General features: G+C 41.0%; 1 protein-coding gene across 1 annotated transcript; it reads left to right on the forward strand.

Moving 5' to 3' along the window:
• Positions 1–11526: 11526 nt before the first annotated feature.
• Lamtor5 (late endosomal/lysosomal adaptor, MAPK and MTOR activator 5) lies at positions 11527–15943 on the forward strand. The gene is made up of 4 exons (XM_077109874.1): positions 11527–11813; positions 12589–12650; positions 14575–14692; positions 15623–15943. Exons 1-4 carry the CDS (start codon positions 11638–11640, stop codon positions 15681–15683), a joined length of 417 nt encoding a protein of 138 aa, XP_076965989.1. The 5' UTR covers positions 11527–11637; the 3' UTR covers positions 15684–15943.
• The last annotated feature ends 3985 nt before the right edge of the window (positions 15944–19928 follow it).

The following is a 19928-nucleotide window of genomic DNA, read 5'->3' on the forward strand; positions in this document are numbered from 1 at the left end:
TAGAGCGCTCGCCTAGCATGGGCGGAACCCGGGTTCAATCCTCAGCACCACATAAAAATAAAGGCATTGTGTTGGGTCCATCTACACCTAAAAAAATAAATATTAAAAAAAATAAAAAATAAAAAGGACTATGGATGTAGTTCAGTGGTAAAGCATCCCTGGATTCAATCCCCAGTACCCAGGCCCCCAGGAAAATCTCACTTATCTGGTATGTGAACATACACTTCATAAGACAAAATCACTTAATGATGCATTTTTCGGAAGGTATCCCTGGGTCAAGCACATGACTGTATAAAACACTCATACACTGCCTGGCAATAATCAATCCTCACCAAAGGTTAACTATTTTTCAAGGAACAGGGAATGGACTTTGCCCTGTGTGTGTACATAAGAAACATAATGACCATCTTGGGGAAGGGCAAGTGGAGAGAGCCACAGAACTTGCTGCTCTTGACCTTAGATGTTTTCTCTGTTCATTGATGTTTTCACAAAAAAAAAAAAAAAAAGTTGGTCCTCATTTCACATTCTCTTGTCCAGAGACTGAGAAACTGCTCTCTTCTTAAAGTGATCTATGCTGCTTTCAGATTAGCTCTTCCCCACCTTGACAGATAGATTATACTCATCTTATTTCCCCTCTGGCAATTGAAAATTCCAATAAGATATGAGTCTCCTTTCCTCTGACCTTCTCCTGGGGGAGAATGCTGATGGCCCAGAATTAATGTGGCAGTTGATATACTGTGTGGTGCTGAAGACGCAGGACAAGTCCTCCCATTGCTGGTGGCGGGGGCGGAAGGGGGAGGGATGGGAAGAAGGCAGCTCTCAGCCACTTTGTGGGACTGACTCACAGGGCTCTTATCTCAAGTGGTTGCAAAAACAGAGTTACAGAGGAGCCACATACCTGGGATGAATATCCCAAAGAGTGGTGGCCTCAGGCTTGGTATCCAAGGCCCTGGGCACTTTCAAGTACTAAACACCTTGACAAGTCAGTGGACCTTTCTGGGCCTCAGTTGCTTCATCCATAACATGGGGAAAGAGATCTCCCAGAGGATGACCATGGGATTAAAATGAATCCTGTAGCCAGGAGCGGTGGTGCGCGCCTATAATCTCAGCAGTTTGGGATGCTGAGGCAGGAGGATGGTGAGTTCAAAGCCAGCCTCAGCAACTTAGTGAGGCCCTAAGCAAATAATTCAGACCCTGCCTCTAAATTATATATATATATATGGCTGGGATGTGGTTTAGTGGTTAAGTGCCTCTGGGTTCAACCCCCAGTACACAAAACAAAACAAAAAACAAACAACAAAAAAACCCTGACTGTTCTTTAACTGCAAGAGAAAATACCAAGCTTACAGTAAGATACTAAAACCCAGGCCTTGAGAGGTGAGATCTGCAGCAGTCAAATATTTTAGAAAGAGCATCTGCCGCCTTCACTGCTGTTGACACTTGTGGTTGTCACCATTCCTGCTGGTTCCTTGGAAGCTGGAATGAGGTACAGATGTAGGGTTGGAGAGGGTCAGTGTTTCCAATGGGGAGTTCTTCTCTAACAGAACAGATGTTTACTGACACCTTCCAAGAGTCAGATGCTTATCTAGGCATCCTGGAGGGTAAAGACACACTGTTTTGAGAAGGCCTTGATCCTGATGCTTCTCTTTTCATCCTCCTTTCCCTCCCTCTCTCCTTCTCCCTGCAACCCCATCCCTGAGGCTGCTCTGTTTCTGAAAGGCATGGAGAGGGACAGCTGCCTGACCCTGAGTCTCCTCTTCTTAGAATCTGGTGTCTGCAAAATGCAGCACTGGCCACAGGCTCCGGCCAGGGCCAAAAGTATATGTAGACTGCTGTCACTGTCACATCTGGAAAGTGTATCTTCTCCAAATACTCAACTCGGGATTTCTTTTTCATTATTTCTAGCTTATTTACCATATAGACCACAAGCCTTGAGTGAGGAAGTGAGAACCCTGCCTGCTCTACTGTTGTTCCAAGCACAGTATTTGGCAAACTATGGGTGAGGGAACAATAAAGGAATGAAATTGTGGATCTACAGTGAGGCCATAGCTAACACCTAGACTCTGGGACTGCTTTTTACTGCCATTATCTCTAGATGCACCTTGTAAAATGACCAGTGCCCTTGAACTTCCTGTAAGTCTGGACTCATGCTCCCGACAGGGCAGAATGCATCCCTCCCCTTGGCCAGGGCGTGGATGCTGCCCAGAAAAGTTGCTCTCCAAGTTGTGAAAGGGGCAGTAGGTGTCCAGCTGAATCTGCTCCCTGCAAAGCAAGAAGCCCACTGGAAGAGACACTTGGAATGCTTCTTTGATACCCAGTCCCCCATGAATGGCTTTGCTATGGTTTAGGCATTCATGAGAATTACAGAAAGCAGAATGTTTCCTCCCCAACTGATCTTACAGCAGAAGCCAGACATGTAATTCAGGCTCCACCTTCACATGTACCTAGGCTTCAGTTCAGAGGCTCTGGGAAAATTCCCCTTGGCTGGCAAGGGCAGCAGTGGGTATGGGGCTATATTCCTACTGCAGAAATGGCCCCTGTGCAGCTGGTAGGTGTGGCACATTCCTGCCAGGGACAAGGGCAGCCTGGGCATATTACAACTTTTGGCACTGGGAGCTTTGACTGAGCTCTTTTTTTTTTTTTTTTAACTTTTATTTATATATAACAGCAGAATGCATTACAACTCTTATTACATATATAGAGCTCAATTTTTCATATCTCTGGTTGTATACACAGTATATTCACACCAGTTCGTGTCCTCATACATGTACTTTGGATAATAATGATCATCACATTCAACCATCATTAATAACGCCATGCCCCCTCTCTTCCCCTCCCACCCCTCTGCGCTATTTAGAGTTAGTCTATCCCTTGTTCTCCCTCCCTATCCCACTATGAATCAGCTTCCTTATATCAAAGAAAACATACAGCGTTTTTTTTTGGGGGGGGGGGATTGGCTAACTTCACTTAGCACTATCTTCTTTAACTCCATCCATTTACCTGCAAATGCCATGATTTTAGCTCTTTTGCCTTTCCAATTCCATGAGCTACCTGATGTCATTGCAATAATTTCCTTTCATACTCCATAAGCCATGGTCAGCAACTATTGCTTTAAAATTAAAAACCCTGAGCTGGATGTGGTGGCCCCTGCCTGTAATTGCAGTGGCTTGGGAGGCTGAGGCAGGAGGATTGTGAGTTCAAAGCCAGCCTCAGCAAAAGCAAGACACTAAGCAACCCAGTGAGACCCTGTCTCTAAATAAAATACAAAATAGGGCTGGGGATGTGGCTCAGTGGTCAAGTGCCCCTGAGTTCAATCCCTAGTACCAAAATTTTTTTTATTATTTTTTTTAGTTCTCGGCAGACACAACATCTTTATTTTTATGTGGTGCTGAGGATCGAACCCAGGCCGCACTCATGCAGGCAAGCACGCTACCACTTGAGCCACATCCCCAGCCCCCCCAAAATTTTTTAAAAATAAAAAATAAATAAGAACCCTGAGTGATAGCCTACTTCAAATGTCTCAGCTCCTCACTTCTTGGGATCCCGAAAACAAAAAGAACTTTCATTTATTCTGTGCTTCCAGTAGTCTCTGAGATTGTGCTAGGAGCTTTGTATGCTCTGTCTCCTGGAATTATCACAATACTGTATGAGGTGGCACTATCACTATCTAAACAGATATTAGGCATAAGAGAACGTGTCCAAAGTCTCACAAGAAGCTAATTACATGTTGTGATAGCAAATAAGCTCTCAAATCTAAACATGGATTTCAAGGTGGACTGTGGCAATCAGAAAGTAAGTTCCTGCTCTGTTCCATGGTGGAACTGTGAGAACTGAGTGGGCCATCTCGATTCCACATTCTCTGAGAACCAGTAACACCTGGTTCTCACTACCTTACTAAATGTATAGGCGGTGGGAAAAAAAAAAAAAAAGATACAAATGTATTTCACTGCTCAAGGACGATTTTTCAGAACAACAGCAGGACCAGTTAACCACACCACCTATTGTGCTCCCACAAGCAGGGTTTTGACACCCACCTGGGGCTCCAAGGAGGCATGTCCAGTAGAGTGGTAAAGCCAGAATTTAAGGCAGGCAGGCAGTGTAGATAGGTAAATTGCATTGGATCAAGAGAAAAGAGGCCAGTTTGGGTCTCCAGAAGTTGGAGACCACCCCTGAGGAATTGAAATGTTAATTCCTCAGAGCCTTTCCTTCATCCCTACCAAGATAACCTGCCCCTGCTCCAATAAAGGGAGTTGTAAAAGTTGTTAATTAATGCACCCAGGGTCCCCTTCCTGGCCAGATCACTCCACCTTGGCCCCCCCTGGGCCATCCCACCTGGGCCATCTCCTGGGCCTAGTCACATACACAGGAAGGAGAGAGATAAGTGGGGAGAGAGCAAGAGAACAAAGAAAATTTAGGATGTATAAAAGAGGCAGAACACTCTCACTTCTTGGGATATATCTCAGGATACCAGCCATGGCCCCCTTCTCCCTCCCGGGAGAAGTCTGTGTTACTCCTTTTTAAGTTAAACCCTGCTCTATGTGCTTGCCTCCACGTGCTTCTTTAATGTTATATGTTAACATGTGGGGAAGCAGGACTGGTAACTGGTGGCATCAGTGGTACACAGTAAAGCAGCTGCATACCCACATTTGGCCAAGCCTGCGTGCAGGCCAGCCTCCCAGATACATTGCAATATAGGTGATTTCTTTTCCATTTATTTTCAAGCACTTATTTCATTTACCCAGTTCCAAGGCCAATAAATCTTGGCATTAAGGCTGATTTGATGTGTGATGCAGACAGTCTAATTAAGGCTACGGTATTTTATCAGCTCCTCTAAATTTTCTTTTCTCTGCTCTGCAATTTTTTATACTGGGTTGATCTTTTTTTTATTCATAAGGGGTTTCATTCCCATTTGTCACGGCTGCATTAACTGGGCATCTAATGAAGACTTGGATATAGAAGTCTGCATCTCATTTATCCTTAGTAGCAAAATTAATAAAGCAGTGGGAAAATAGCTTCCTGCACTGGAACTTTTTTAGCCCACCCTGAGTCATCTAAAATATATTTCACTGTGTCTTCCAGAACTTGAGGTCAGCTCTAAACTTTATGTGACAATGCCCAACTTCACTTTCCATCCACTGACAGCCTATACCCAACTGCCCTGCCCAACCCATTACTTGAAGAGAATTAGAGTGGCTAGGAGCCTATTTTCCCACTCACTTCTTCTACACACATTTATTGAGCATTTTCTATAGGTCAAATTCAGAGACATAAAACAGATTCAAGGTCAAAGACAAGTGTGTCATGCTACCATGGTCAATGTTCAATTAAAGAAGCATATCTTAGCCAAGTAGCAAGTCTGGGGGCAGACTGGACAAATCATCTCCTTTTGTCCCTGGGAGGGTAATCTTCTCAATCAGTCCTTGTAGGAATGGGGGACTACCAGTTTCAACTTACAGATTTATGGATATGTGAGCATACTGGTCTCCTGGGAATGCCATAACAAAATACCACAAACTGGGTGGCTTAACCAACAGAAATGCATTGTCTCACAAGTCTGCAAGGTGGAAGTCCAAAATCAAGGTATTGGCAGGGTTTGTTACTTCTGAGGGTTGTGAGGGAGGATCTGTTCTTGGCCTCTCTCCTTGCTTAGAGATGGCTGTCTGCTCCCTCTATGACCTCCTGTTATCTTTCCTCTAAGCACTTCTGAGTCCAAATTTTCTCTTTAGATAAGGACACCAATCATATACTGGATGAAGGTCCACTCTAATAACCTCATTTTAACTGGATTACATCTACAAAGGTCCTATCTTCAAAGGAGGTCACATTCTGAGATTCTGGGGGTTAGGACCCCACATATGAATCTTGGGGAGACACCTTTCTATCCATCACAATGAATGTCTCTGGAGCTGGTTGAACTAAAGCTCTGGGGCAGCATCTGGAAGCACCATAGAGTTGGATTTCAAAAGAAAGTTAAAAATCTAAAGTAAAAGATCTCCATCAGCCACTTCCCTTCTCAGAGCCTCAGGTTCCTTCTCTGTAGAATAAGGGATATGGACAGGGCCTCCGAAACAGCCCTGCTTCCTTCTATCACTTCCTTCTAGCACTGTGCCAGGGCTGAAGTGACAGAGGGAGGTTAATAGTTCAGTTCCATCTCTTGCCAGCAGGGTGATCTTGAGCAAATACTGATCTTCTAAGCCTCAGGATTTTAAGAGTAAAAGGGGGACATAATAGTAGCGTCTTTGGAAAGGTAGAGGTACTCCCCACCAGGGTGCTGTGTCTCAGCTCCATTGGGGTGAGAGGCTTTAGCAGGAAGGCAGCTTGTGATCCTAAAACAGTGCCTTTCCCATCTCCAACTTATCCAAATCTTACTGCATTCTAGTTAGCTATTTTACATTACAGTTAGGGCTAGAATTTCAGTTGACTGTTTTTCCTCATTGTGTTTTATATTTTTTATACTACAGAAAAGCCTATTATTATAAGAAATACATTTTTTTAAAAGTCTACTTAATTACTTCTGTTTTACTTAGCTTTTTTGCTGCTGTGACTAAAAGATCTGACCAGAAAAATTTTAGGGGAGGAAAAGTTTATTTGCAGACTCACACAGTTTCAGGGGTCTCAGTCTACAGACAGTAAGCTCCATTCCTCAGGGCTCAAGATGAGGTAGAACATCATGGCAGGAGAGTGTGGCGGAGGGAAGCGGCTCACTTGATGATCAGGAAGCAGAGAGACAGACTTCACTCACCAGATACAAAATATATACCCCAAAGCCACACCCACAATGCACCACCTCCTCCAGCCCTACCCTACCTGCCTTCAGTTACCACTCAATTAATACCATCAGGGGATTAATTCACTGGTTGGGTTAAGGCTCTTGTAACCCATTTCTCCTCTGAACCTTCTTGCATTGTCTCCCATGTGAGCTTTTGGGGGACACCTCTCATCCAAACCATAATAACCTCATTTAACACAGCTCTAAAAAGAAGTTATGTAAACCTAGCCTCTCTCATGAGCACTAGACTGCTTGGTGCCTATAGCTGTTCTGCTCTTATTTTGAACTTTTTCTATGTCCATCTTCACATAGATTATATTATTATTATTATTTTTCTTTTTTTCTTTCTGCAGTGCTGGGGACCAAATCCAGGGCTTCCTGCATGCTGGGCAAGCGCTCTACCACTGAGCTACATTCTTAGCCTTCACCTAGATAATAAACAACCTGAAGAAATGAACAGGTTTCCTAACTCAGACTGATGTCCACAATGCACCAGCCCCTTACATTAAATACCTCTATACTCTTCCCTAAACCCTGGTATACCTCTACATCATAGAGGTACCCTCTGAGGCTGAGAAGTCATATGGTAGTCAGTGGCCAAGACAGGATTCAAGTCTACATCTGATTCCAAGCCCGCCCACCTAGCATGATGCCCTCCTCACTATTTTCTATCAAGGGTATCTCAATAGACACAGATTCCTTTCCCTCACCCCAGACCCTTCATCTGATCAGGGCTTTCTGTGGCCTTGGTGCCCTCTGGTGGCTCATAAGGGCTTATTCCACTGAAGGCCTGTGGCCCCAAGCACTTGAGAGAGTGACCACAGTCTAGTACAGAGACTCTGCATCCAGAAGGGAGTTGAACCCACTATTAGAGCTATACTTCTTAAATGGGCCTCTCAGGAGAATTCTGCTAGGTCAAGGAAGAGGGGTTAGGGTTGTTTTGATCCAACAGCACTGGACTGACACACAAGGTCTGAGACCCCCTGCACTTCTGTCCCACCCTCAGTCAGGACATGTGGACTTTGGCATTCTCTGATGAACCCTCCTGGGAATTTCATTTCCAAGAGCTTGTTTATGGAGGAAGAAGAAAGAAGAGACTAAAAGTGGTCAATGTTCAGGACATGACGGTTCTCTGTTACAGAGTCCTTTCCAAAAGATGTCATCAAGCTGGGCACAGTGGCAAATGCCTATAATCCCAGCAACTCAGGAGGCTGAGGCAGGAGGATCACAAGTTCAAAGCCAGCCTCAGCAACTCAGCAAGACCTCATCTAAAAATAAAATAAAAAGGGCTGGGGATGTAACTTAGTGGTAGAGTGTCCCTGGGTTCAACCCCCAGTACCATACATACAGAAAAATATGCCATTAGACTCTCCAGTGAGTATTGATTATATTCCTATTTACTCTGTGGCTCTCAGGATGCAGAAATGGAGTATACAATAGGACAAATACCTTAATGTGGGTGCTATGGACCTTCTCCTATTGATAAGTATCAAACAGACACAGACATGAGTGGTGGAAACATGGAAGTCAAGAGAATGACTCTATAGACTGGGCCTTCTGTGCTGAACCCCATGTGCTTTCTCTCTCTCTCTCTCTCCCTCTCTCTTTGTATGGGGGACTGAACCCAGACGTACTTAATCACTGAGCCATATCCCAAGCCCTTTTTATATTTTATTTTGAGACAGGGTCTAATAAGTTTCTGAGGCTGGCCTCAAACTTATGAGCCTCCTGCCTCAGCCTCCTGAGTTGCTGGGTTTACAGATCCCACATGCTTTCTTTAAAAAAAAAAAAAAAAAATTGCCTGAGGCTGTCCTGGCACTGTTTGCCTTAAGTCAATAGGATACATTATATTGTCAGCAAATAACCTGTTATCTTTAGGAGAAATTTGAGCCCAAAGAGTCCTCCCTGCACATAAGAATTAGTTTCTAGGACACAGAAAGACAAGATAAATAGAAATAAACTTCCCCAATGATAAAATCTGTAAGAACAAGTCCCAATTAGAATAGAACCAATCAGCATGGGCCAATGTGACCCAGAGTTGCCTTTGGATCTTTAGCACCTCATTACTACAGTAAAGTCTCCCATCCATGGGGTAAAACCAAGAGCAGTAAAGACTTGAAAGTCTGATGTTATCCTACAATCAGTCGAAAGTGGAGTGGTGGAGCATGCCTGTAATCCCAGCAATTGGGAGGCTGAAGCAGAAGGAATGCAAGTTTGAGGGCAGCCTCAGCAATTTAGACCCTGTCTGGAAAAAAAATGCTGAGGAATGGGCCTGGACAGAACTTGCTAGGAAACGTCCCTGGGACCCCCAATAAAAATGGAGAAAAAGGGGAATGTGTCGTCCCTCTCCCCTGAGACAATCCACTCTCTCTACCTGAGTCCCCTTTTCCCCTTCCTTTTCCTTGCTAATAAACTCCCATCTGGTACTATGCAGGACTTGTTTGATATCTTATCTGTGGGACTGCAAACAACTGGTAGTGGAATCACTTTGGCTAACATGGATGGGACTTGCTCTGAAACACTATTACCCCCAGAAATGGTCACTTGTATTCAAAACCAAGAATAAAGTTTCATCAAATATCCTATTGAGCTGAAGAAGGTAGAAAACAATTAGGGGTCAGATAACTCCTGCAGCACCACTCCCGTCCCCCAGCACTTGCCCAGCTTCTATTCACTATTCTTTTCCCTCTGCCTTCCTGCTCAGGGGCAGGAGGACAGCAGGGCAGAGAAAGAGGGGGTGGTATGGAAAGCTTGCCCTCCCACATCACTTCCCACATGACAAGGCTGTGGGTCAGATGCCATTCTCTCCCTACTTTCTCCTTTGCCTTTCAAAGGCATTCCTTACAACTTAAAAAGTAATCAGTAGCCCTTCTGAGAATCCTTTAATCATTGATCTGGCTTTGAGATCAGCTGAGATACCCTGGAGCTACATTGGCCAGTGTCATAGTCACTAGCTACCTACAGCTATTGAGCATTTGAAATGCGGTTAGACTTAATTGAAATGTGCTCTAAGTGTAAAATATACATTGGATTTTTAAGGCATGCTATAGTTGAAAAAGTGTAAGCTATCTTTAGTTTATTTTTATTGATTGCACGTTAAAATGATATTTTGGATTAAAAATGTTATTAAAATTAATTTGTTTTACTTTTTATTATGGCTATCAGGGCACTTAAAATTACAAATATGACTCACATTATATTTCTATTTGGACAGACTGTGAAGGTTTAGAAAACTAGAGCCCTGCAAAGCTTTACCACACGGAACCACAAGGAGGTGGTACAGAGATGTGCAGCTTCCTTGGCATGACTTCTGGCAGGAAGCAGGCTGACTTCCCTAGACCCTGGCACAAACTTCTTCAAATCATAGTTGTGCATGGACTCAATACCTTTATTTTATTCACTTATTTTTTTATGCAATGCTGAGGATTGAACCTAGGGCCTCACACGTGCTAGGCAAGTACTCTACCACTAACCTTATCTTTTTTAAAATATATTTTTAGTTATTGATGGACTTTATTGTCTTTATTTTTATGTGGTGCTGAGAATTGAACCCAGTGCCTCATGCATGCTAGGCGAACACACTACCACTAAGCCACAACCCCAGTCCTACTAACCCTATCTTTCAAGAATAGTTTTAAACTGCTGTTCTAAAATTTGTATGGCCTACATTGTGCTGTTCCTAACATAAATTCTCTAGAACAAGAGTTCAAATCCACCAAATTACAACACCAAAACTAGATTTTTTTTTAAATTAATTTCTGCAAGTTTCATCACAACCACTTTGTAGTGAAGAAGGACTCTGAATTCAAGTTCTGAAGAGCTCTGGAGCTGGGCCCCTGATCAGAAGATAAAATGAAGATGCTGGTCACAGCATTGGAGAAAACAGTGCAGGGAAAGATGCACAAGAGAGGGTAGAGACCCAGGAGGGATAGGAGAGTCCACGGATACACCCCACTTCCATCAAAATGCTACACATCTGAATGTAACTTGGCACCACATCTCTGCAGAGTATATATCAACAATCCTAAAAATTACTATGTCCTTTGACCCAAATATCTGGCTATGAGGATATTCACTCAGGATTGCAGCAGCCAAAACACACACACAACAACAAAAACACTATAAGCATCTTAACTGGACATTAATAAGGACTTAGTTAATTCAGTCAAGATATAGCTATAACATGGAATAAGTTGCCCTGTTGCAAAGGATGCAAGTGAATACTAGTCTCATGAAAAAATATTTATGTTAAATTCTGTGAAATACAGAATTTTATGTCCAGTATGTATGCTGAACTTGCTTTAAAAAAATTAAAAAATAAATGGTCAAAGTATACACTTGCAAAGCTAGCCATCTGAAAAGGATATTCTCCAAGGGATTAACAGTAATCTCTGGACAGTGGGACTATGGATGGCTCTTTTTCCTTTTAAAAAAATAATAATAAAGTCATGTTTAAACTGGGTACTCCTACCAGTTGTCTCAAGAGATATGACTTAAAAGCCACTATTCCCCTCAAAAACTTTCTGAGCCTTCGCTATGAGTATCTGCCTTTGTTAAAGTTCCTTCAGACCCTGCGGCCCTGCCTCTTCTGGGTACCTGCCCCTCTGCCCAGATGACACCCGGCCTGACCCCCGGGTTACAGTAAAACTTGAACAAGAGCTGGCGCGAGCCAGAACTCGGAGTCGTTTAAACCGTAATCCGAGTAATCCGAAGGTTAAAAAATCGCAGAAGTCAAGTGCCAGGGAGGTCCAGCTGTGGACATCTTGCCTCTGGGGCGAAATCCGCGCCTCCGGTTCCGCGGAGCAGCCAGGCGTGGTTCACCACGGTAGCAGAACTCTCGTGGGTCTCTGCCCGGCGCGAGCGCAGTGATGTTTACCGGCAAAAAACGCGGACGCTGCGCCTCTATGAATTTGGTCCCTCTGGAGGCGCCGTCTGAGTGCGCACCTCCTCCGCGTCATGTGACTAAGGCCTGTAACGGGGGACCGGCGCCGGGGTGGCTTTCGAGCGGGATGGAGGCGACTTTGGAGCAGCACTTGGAGGATACGTGAGTAGTGCGGGCCCTTCCGGCTGTCCTGAGGTCGCACTAGGGGGATTTGGGTAGGACAAATGGAGAGAGCTGCGGGTGTTGGCCGGGGAGTTTGGGGGACGCCCCGAGTTCTACTCGAGCCCTGGGACGCAGAAGGGGTGGGTGACCCGGAATTAAAATCCCGCTGGCCTCCGAACACTTCCTCACCAGGTCTCCTGGGCTCAAGCCATCTGTGGCATTTAAATCGTCTGTAAGGTCACCGTGGTTGGTCAAGCTTGGGAAACGGATTAATTTGGGGGAATACCGGATGTGCATACTCGAGCCCTGCAGTGTAAACACACACACGTTTCTCTTCTAGTTACTTGGTACTTAAGGAAATGTATCGTCCCTTAAATTTTTCTAGTATCTATATGAAATTCAAAATTGGAAACGTATAAGATGTAGAGGGAGACACCTGTCTGCCGCCGGTGTCCAGTTTCTCTCTTCTGTCTGGGAGGGAACTCCTAATAAGCTTTTCAACTTAAACGAGTTCATATGCTAAAGCATACATCTATAACAAAGGCAAAAAAAAAAAAATCCTAGATATTGCAATATTGTGGCCCTTGAAAGTTCAGCAGCACTTGACAGTCTTTTCTCAAACGTTTTATTTAAATAAATTATGTAACTTAATTTTTTGGGTGTGGTAATGAAAAAAGGTTGGGAAATACTCAAAAGCATTTTTAAAATATCTAGTACACAGAAAGTCTGTACTTGGTGTAATTATTTAAATATTTTCATGTGTTCCTGGAATTAGAATGAAGAATCCGTCCATTGTTGGAGTCCTGTGCACAGATTCACAAGGACTTAATCTGGGCTGTAAGTGTTTTATCCAATCCCTATATAAGGTTAACGTGGAGCCTGTTACACTACCATGCTCTAGCTTTTATTTCCCCTTACTTTGGCAGTTTCTGAGAATTTTTGTGGGACTAGAGATTCTTTCCAAATAAGATTAGAAAATTAAAACTTTTTAATTGGCACATAAAGAATAGAAACGTTTGGGCTGGGGCTGGGGCTGGGGCTATGGCTCAGCAGTAGAGCACTTGTCTGGCATATGTGAGGCCCTGGATTTGATCCTCAGCACCACATAAAGATGCATAAAATAAAGGTATTGTGTCAATCTAAAAAAAATATTTTTAAAAAAAGAATAGAAATTTTTTTATCACTGTAGTACAAAATAGTTGTCTACATAAATGGTATTTGAATCATTTTAAATTGAGTCTAGAAAGGACTTCAGATGGTGACAACAATTACCATTTATTGAATTCATTATACTGGAACTGTTAAGCTGTGTCTGATTTTCACAATACCCCTGCAAGGTGGGTGGTGTTATTTGTTAGCCCAATTACACTTAACAAGAAATTATTAGGCAGTCAAAACAGAGATTTGAAAATCAAACACATCAGAGTTCAACCCATTCTTCCATTTGTTAGTAATGTGAACTTGGACCAAAAAGAATCTTTCAGCGCCTCAGAGTTTCCAGTTATCTATTAAACAACTGGGTTGTTGTTTAATAATGGCAATAATAGTAGAATAATGTGCTTAATGTGCCTGGCACCATTTTGGTAATCTGTAACTTAGTTGTTTTTATATACTCATTGGAGGAAAAAGGTAAACTTTTTGAAGAGTTTGCCAAGCTCAGTAATGGAAAGACTGAAATTCACGTGTAGAAATCTAAAATTGAATCATTTTCTGAAAAAACTTCAAAGGGTTTGAAGACTACACTGTGTCAGTGAATGTTTCCTATAACAATAGTGAATCTGTAGTTTGTCGTGGTGGCAAGTCTATTCTCTTAATTTCAGGCACAGTTAAGCTTATGTTGCTTTTATGTGTAAAAGTCTACTGTAAACTTAGTAATTAATTTTTGTATCTGGGACCCCACATTTAATTATATTATAAAATGTTATCAAAAAGTTCTGAGTCAGGGCCAGGCGTGTGGTGCATGCCTATAAATCCCAGTGGCTCAGAAGACAGGCAGGAGGATCACAAGTTCAAAGCCAGCCTCAGCAATTTAGCAAGACCCGGTCTCAAAATAAAAAGGGCTAGGGATGTGGCTCAATCGTTAAGCACCCTGGGATCAATCCCAAGAACCAGAACAAAAAAGAAAGAATTGCTTACATAATATTCACATATGCTCTTAAGGTGATCTTACCTCTTATCTCCTGACAAAATAAAAATATGTCCTTTGAGGTTGAACTCGGTAAAAGAAAATCAGATTTCTCAAAAGGAATTAATTTCACTAAATTAATTTGTTCTTATTAATTTCTAATAATTTGGTTTTTTAATATTTTTTTTTTTTAGTGTTAGGTGGACACAATATTTTATTTCTATGTGGTGATGAGGATCAAACCCCGAGCCTCATGCATGCTAGGCAAGTGCTCCACCACTGGGCTACAACCCCAGCCCTAAATTAATTTGTTCTTATTGACTGCTTTTTGTTAATTTCACTTGAACTTCTTGGTTTTAGTAAACTGTATAAAATGAATTTATGACTTTCAAATTGACTTGAATTACAACTTCCTTATATGCTAGAGAAGATGATGTTTAGAGATAATGATGGGAATGACTTTGAAAATTGTCATTTATAACATTCAAGGATTGTTGCTTGACTTTTTCCCCGATGTAACCAGCTGAATATCAAGGAAAATAATTTCATGTCAGTTCCTGATTCAAAGGGAGATACTACTATAGCTCTGTACTTGTTTGAAGACAATCAGGTAACATGATGTCATCTATTTTCCAGGTCGTGGGACTCTGTCAGATGAACATGCTGGGGTTATATCTGTTCTAGCCCAACAAGCAGCTAAGCTAACCTCTGACCCCACTGATATTCCTGTGGTGTGCCTAGAATCAGATAATGGGTAAGTAGATGTCAGTGATTCCCTTTCTTTTTTTTTTTTTTAAATAGCTGTCAATGGATCTTTACTTACTTATATGTGGTGCTAAGAATTGAACCCAGTGCCTCACACATGCTAGGCAAGCGTTCTACCATTGAGCCCCCTTCCTAGCCCCCTTCCTTTCCTTTTATTCTGAAAAATCCCTGGAAAATCTGCCCTGTGTCAGTGATTCCTCAGAGTACTTGGGAGGGAATTCTTCACCTATGGAACCACAGGAACAGGCTGACCTCAATAATTAATTGTGCTTTCAAGCCACAATGACTTTTCAGTAATGAGTAAGAATTGTCATGAATTATCAGTCTACCAAGAAAAAGTAATAAATTGCACAAAAGAAGACTGATCAAATAGTAACTTCTATAATAATAGACATACTAAGGATATTCCAAGGGAGGAATGTAGAATACATGGGGGGGGTCAAAATATAAAATTATGCACAATAGGATCACAGTTTTGTAGAAAGAAAAAAAATCTGTATTAGATAAAAAAGAGTCAGAAAGTAGCATACATGGAAAGATGGTGGAATGAGACGAACATCATTTCCCTAGGTACACACGATTACACAAATGGTGTGATTCTACATCCTGTACAACCTGAGAAATGAAAAGTTGTGCTGTGTACAATGAAACGAAATGCATTTTGCTGTTGTGTATAATTAATTAGATTAAAAAAATTTTAATGTTAAGGGGAAAAAAAAACAGGAAAATATTGACAGTATCTGTGAATAGTAAGATTAAGGATTAATTTTATTTTTATATTTTCATTAAGTACACCCAAATGTTTTTGTTGTGCTAATTTATTGCTATCATACATAGAAATATGATGTTATTTTAGTCTTATACTGAAGTCCCACTTGTAAACATTTTATTGAATGTTTTCCTTTTTTTTTTTTTTCAGGAACATTATGATCCAAAAACATGATGGCATCACCGTGGCAGTGCACAAAATGGCCTCTTGATGTCTCTCATCAGTTCTCCAGCAGCCTGTCATAGGGACTCAATCCTACTATGTTAATCATCTTACAAAACTAGTTAAGTTGCAGTGATTAAGCTATTCATTGAATATGCATTGGGTACTTTTCTATTTATTTTAGAGTGAGTTGCTTTTTAACCAATGTATCAGGATATTAATAAGGATCATGTTTTGAAGCAGCATGTCCAGATCACTTTGTGTATAAAATTTTGTTAGGTTAAATAAATCTGCTTGGAGGAAAGCTTAGGTATTTTCTGGATTCTTTAAAATCCTAATCAAATGCTCATTTTTTTCAGTTATAAAGTTATGTTTTTCACTGTACTGCAAAGCAATAGTAACAAAAACAGCATGGTACTGGTACCAAAACAGGCGGGTGGACCAATGGTATAGAATAGAGGACACAGAAACCAATCCACAAAATTACAACTATCTTATATTCGATAAAGGGGCTAAAAGCATGCAATGGAGGAAGGATAGCATCTTCAACAAATGGTGCTGGGAAAACTGGAAATCCATATGCAATAAAATGAAACTGAATCCCCTCCTCTTGCCATGCACAAAAGTTAACTCAAAATGGATCAAGGACCTTGATATCAAATCAGAGACTATGCGTCTGATAGATGAAAAGGTTGGCTCCGATCTACATATTGTGGGGTCGGGCTCCAAATTCCTTAATAGGACACCCATAGCACAAGAGTTAAAAACAAGAATCAACAAATGGGACTTACTTAAACTAAAAAGTTTTTTCTCAGCAAGAGAAACAATAAGAGAGGTAAATAGGGAGCCTACATCATGGGAACAAATTTTTACTCCTCACACTTCAGATAGAGCCCTAATATCCAGAGTATACAAAGAACTCAAAAAATTAAACAATAAGAAAACAAATAACCCAATCAACAAATGGGCCAAAGACCTGAACAGACACTTCTCAGAGGAGGACATACAATCAATCAACAAGTACATGAAAAAATGCTCACCATCTCTAGCAGTCAGAGAAATGCAAATCAAAACCACCCTAAGATACCATCTCACTCCAGTAAGATTGGCAGCCATTATGAAGTCAAACAATAACAAGTGCTGGCGAGGATGTAGGGAAAAGGGTACTCTTATACATTGCTGGTGGGACTGCAAAATGGTGAGGCCAATATGGAAAGCAGTATGGAGATTCCTGGGAAAGCTGGGAATGGAACCACCATTTGACCCAGCTATTGCCCTTCTCGGACTATTCCCTGAAGACCTCAAAAGAGCGTACTACAGGGATACTGCCACATCGATGTTCATAGCAGCACAATTCACAATAGCTAGACTGTGGAACCAACCCCGATGCCCCTCAATAGATGAATGGATAAAAAAAATGTGGCATTTATACACAATGGAGTACTACGCAGCACTAAGAAATGACAAAATCATGGAATTTGCAGGGAAATGGATGGCACTAGAGCAGATTATGCTAAGTGAAGCTAGCCAATCCCTAAAAAACAAATGCCAAATGTCTTCTTTGATATAATGAGAGCAACCAAGAACAGAGCAGGGAGGAAGAGCAGCAGGAAAAGATTAACATTAAGCAGAGTCATGAAGTGGGAGGGAAAGGGAGAGAAAAGGGAAATTGCTTGGAAATGGAAGGAGACCCTCATTGTTATACAAAATTACATATAAGAGTTTGTGAGGGGAATGGGAAAAAAAATAAGGAGAGAAATGAATTACAGTAGATGGGGTAGAGAGAGAAGATGGGAGGGGAGGGGAGGGGGGATAGTAGAGGATAGGAAAGGTAGCAGAATACAACAGTTACTATTATGGTATTATGTAAAAATGTGGATGTGTAACCGATGTGATTCTGAAATCTTTGTAATGTTTTGAATAACCAATAAAAAAATAAAATAAAAAGAAAAAAAAATAAAGTTATGTTTTTCAAAAAGATCTGTTTGAAATTACTTCTCTTTCAGAATTTTCCCAAAATGCCTATATTCTAACAGAAGTGTCCATGAATATTTAAATCAAGCATATACTTCTCTCAATAACATCATAGCTAATATCATTTAAATAGTTACTCCAAAAACTTCGTTTTGCCCTTTTGTGTTTGTATAACTAAGGCTAAGGGATTAGCAGATACCTTTTGAACTCAGACTCCCAATGTAAGAGCCCACAGTATTTACCCATACCATTAGAAAAAAAATAGGCATATTTGGCTAGAAAAAATCTTTTACCATAAGTTAACTTTTCTTTCTCTTTATCCTTTATAGTTTTCAACAACAGAATGGTGCACAGGTAGACACAAAGGACCTCAGTTCATTGAATTTGAATACAGCTCTAGTTGCTCTTTAGCAATTTAATGTTTCACAGTATAAAAAATATCCAGGGCTGTGGCTGTGGCTCAGTGGTAGAGCACTTGCCTCGTATGTGTGAGGCACTGGATTTGATCCTCAGCACCACATTAAATAAATAAATAAAATAAAGATTTTTTTAAAAAAATCCAGAATATCAGAAGGGAAACAAAGATTTTGAATGAGGCATGTCTCAAGCCCTTGAGTTTGTACTGAAGGGAAATGGATGTATGTTGTATTCCATACATTGTGTGTGTGTTTTATTATCTCTTCCCTGTTAACATATACATCTTGAGGGGATGAGCAAGAATCTAGAACAGTTCTTTGTACAGACACTGAATGAATACTTGCTGAATAAATGTACAACTAAAAAAAGAGGGTTTTGTAGTATAAACTTGGCCTCTAAAGATGTAATGGATGGCCCAGTGCAGTGGTACGTGCCTGTCCCTGCGGTTCAGGAGGCTGAGACAGGAGAATCACAAGTTCAAAGCCAGCCTCAGCAACTGCAAGGCACTAAGCAACTCAGTGAGACCCTGTCTCTAAATAAATAAATAGGGCTGGGGTTGTGGTTCAGTGATAGAGTGCTCGCCTAGCACCTGTGAGACACTGGGTTTGATCCTCAGCATCACATAAAAATAAAATAAAGGTATTGTGTTCACCTACAACTAATATATATATATATATATATATATATATATATATATATATATATAATTTGTTTTTTAAATGTAATGGGCACTTGGAATAAAGGGTTTCTAGGCAGAGGAAATGGCTTAACAAAGACAGGATATACCAAAAGGAATATCTATATATAACAGCAAATGCCTTAGTTTGGTCTGTTAAGAGGTTATCAAAACAACAACAAAAAAAAAAAAATTGAAAGAACAGCTCACTCACAGACTTACCCACCTAAGACTCCTGAGCCTGGGGCTGAGGCTGTGGCTCAGTGACAGAGCGCCTGCCCAGCATTCTCAGCACCACATATAAATAAATGAATAAAATAAAGGTCCATACATCTAAAAAATATATATTGAAAAAAAGAATCCTGAGCCTTTTCCTGGGTTTTGAAGCAGGTAAGACTAAGTGGGATAATTTAGGATTTATCTGTAGACCAAGCTCATTTTTCCCAAGGAGAAAACTCTTGATTACTCATTCATGCATCTAATTCGTAGCTTCCTGTGATAACAGCCAACCTTTTTTGAGATTGTTGCTACATGCTAGATACATTCTAAGTAATTTACATGCATTTAGCTCATTTAGTCCTCAATTTTATGATTTATCTCCATTTTAGAGAAGAAATAGATCTGCTGAGATAATTAGCTCAGGATCAAATACAAGAGATAAACGGGAAATGAGGATGAATAAATAATTTAAGATGACTGAATAGGAAAATTAGGTGCTTTACAAGCAGTCAAATGGAAGGATTAGAGAAAAGGTAACAAAGTTTGATTTTAGATTGAAGCTGAATTTCTTTTTTTTAATATTTATTTTTTTTAGTTTTAGGTAGACACAATATTTTATCTTTATGTGGTGTTGAGGATCGAACCCAGTGCCCTGCGCATGCCAGGCGTGTGCGCTACCATTAAAGCCACATCCCTAGCCCTGAAGCTGAATTTCTGACAGCATTCCTCATGTTCATTAACATGTATTGAGTACTCACTGTGTACCAGGCACAGTTCTAAACCTTTCTTCAGAAGTCTCACGTTGCATTTAGGACAAAACCACTCTGCTTAAGATACTCCCTTGTCCAGCACCATGGCAAGAGGCGGGAACTATTTATTCAGTGAAATGAGTAACATACTTTTTATTTATTTTTCAAAACCACCCCTTGAAGATAGGACAGCATAACCAATTTATTGATGAAACCTAAGAAATACTGGAAAGAGTTCAGGGCTGGAGATGGCTGATTT

The sequence above is a fragment of the Callospermophilus lateralis genome, chromosome 7 (assembly GCF_048772815.1).
Source record: "Callospermophilus lateralis isolate mCalLat2 chromosome 7, mCalLat2.hap1, whole genome shotgun sequence".
NCBI lineage: Eukaryota > Metazoa > Chordata > Mammalia > Rodentia > Sciuridae > Callospermophilus > Callospermophilus lateralis.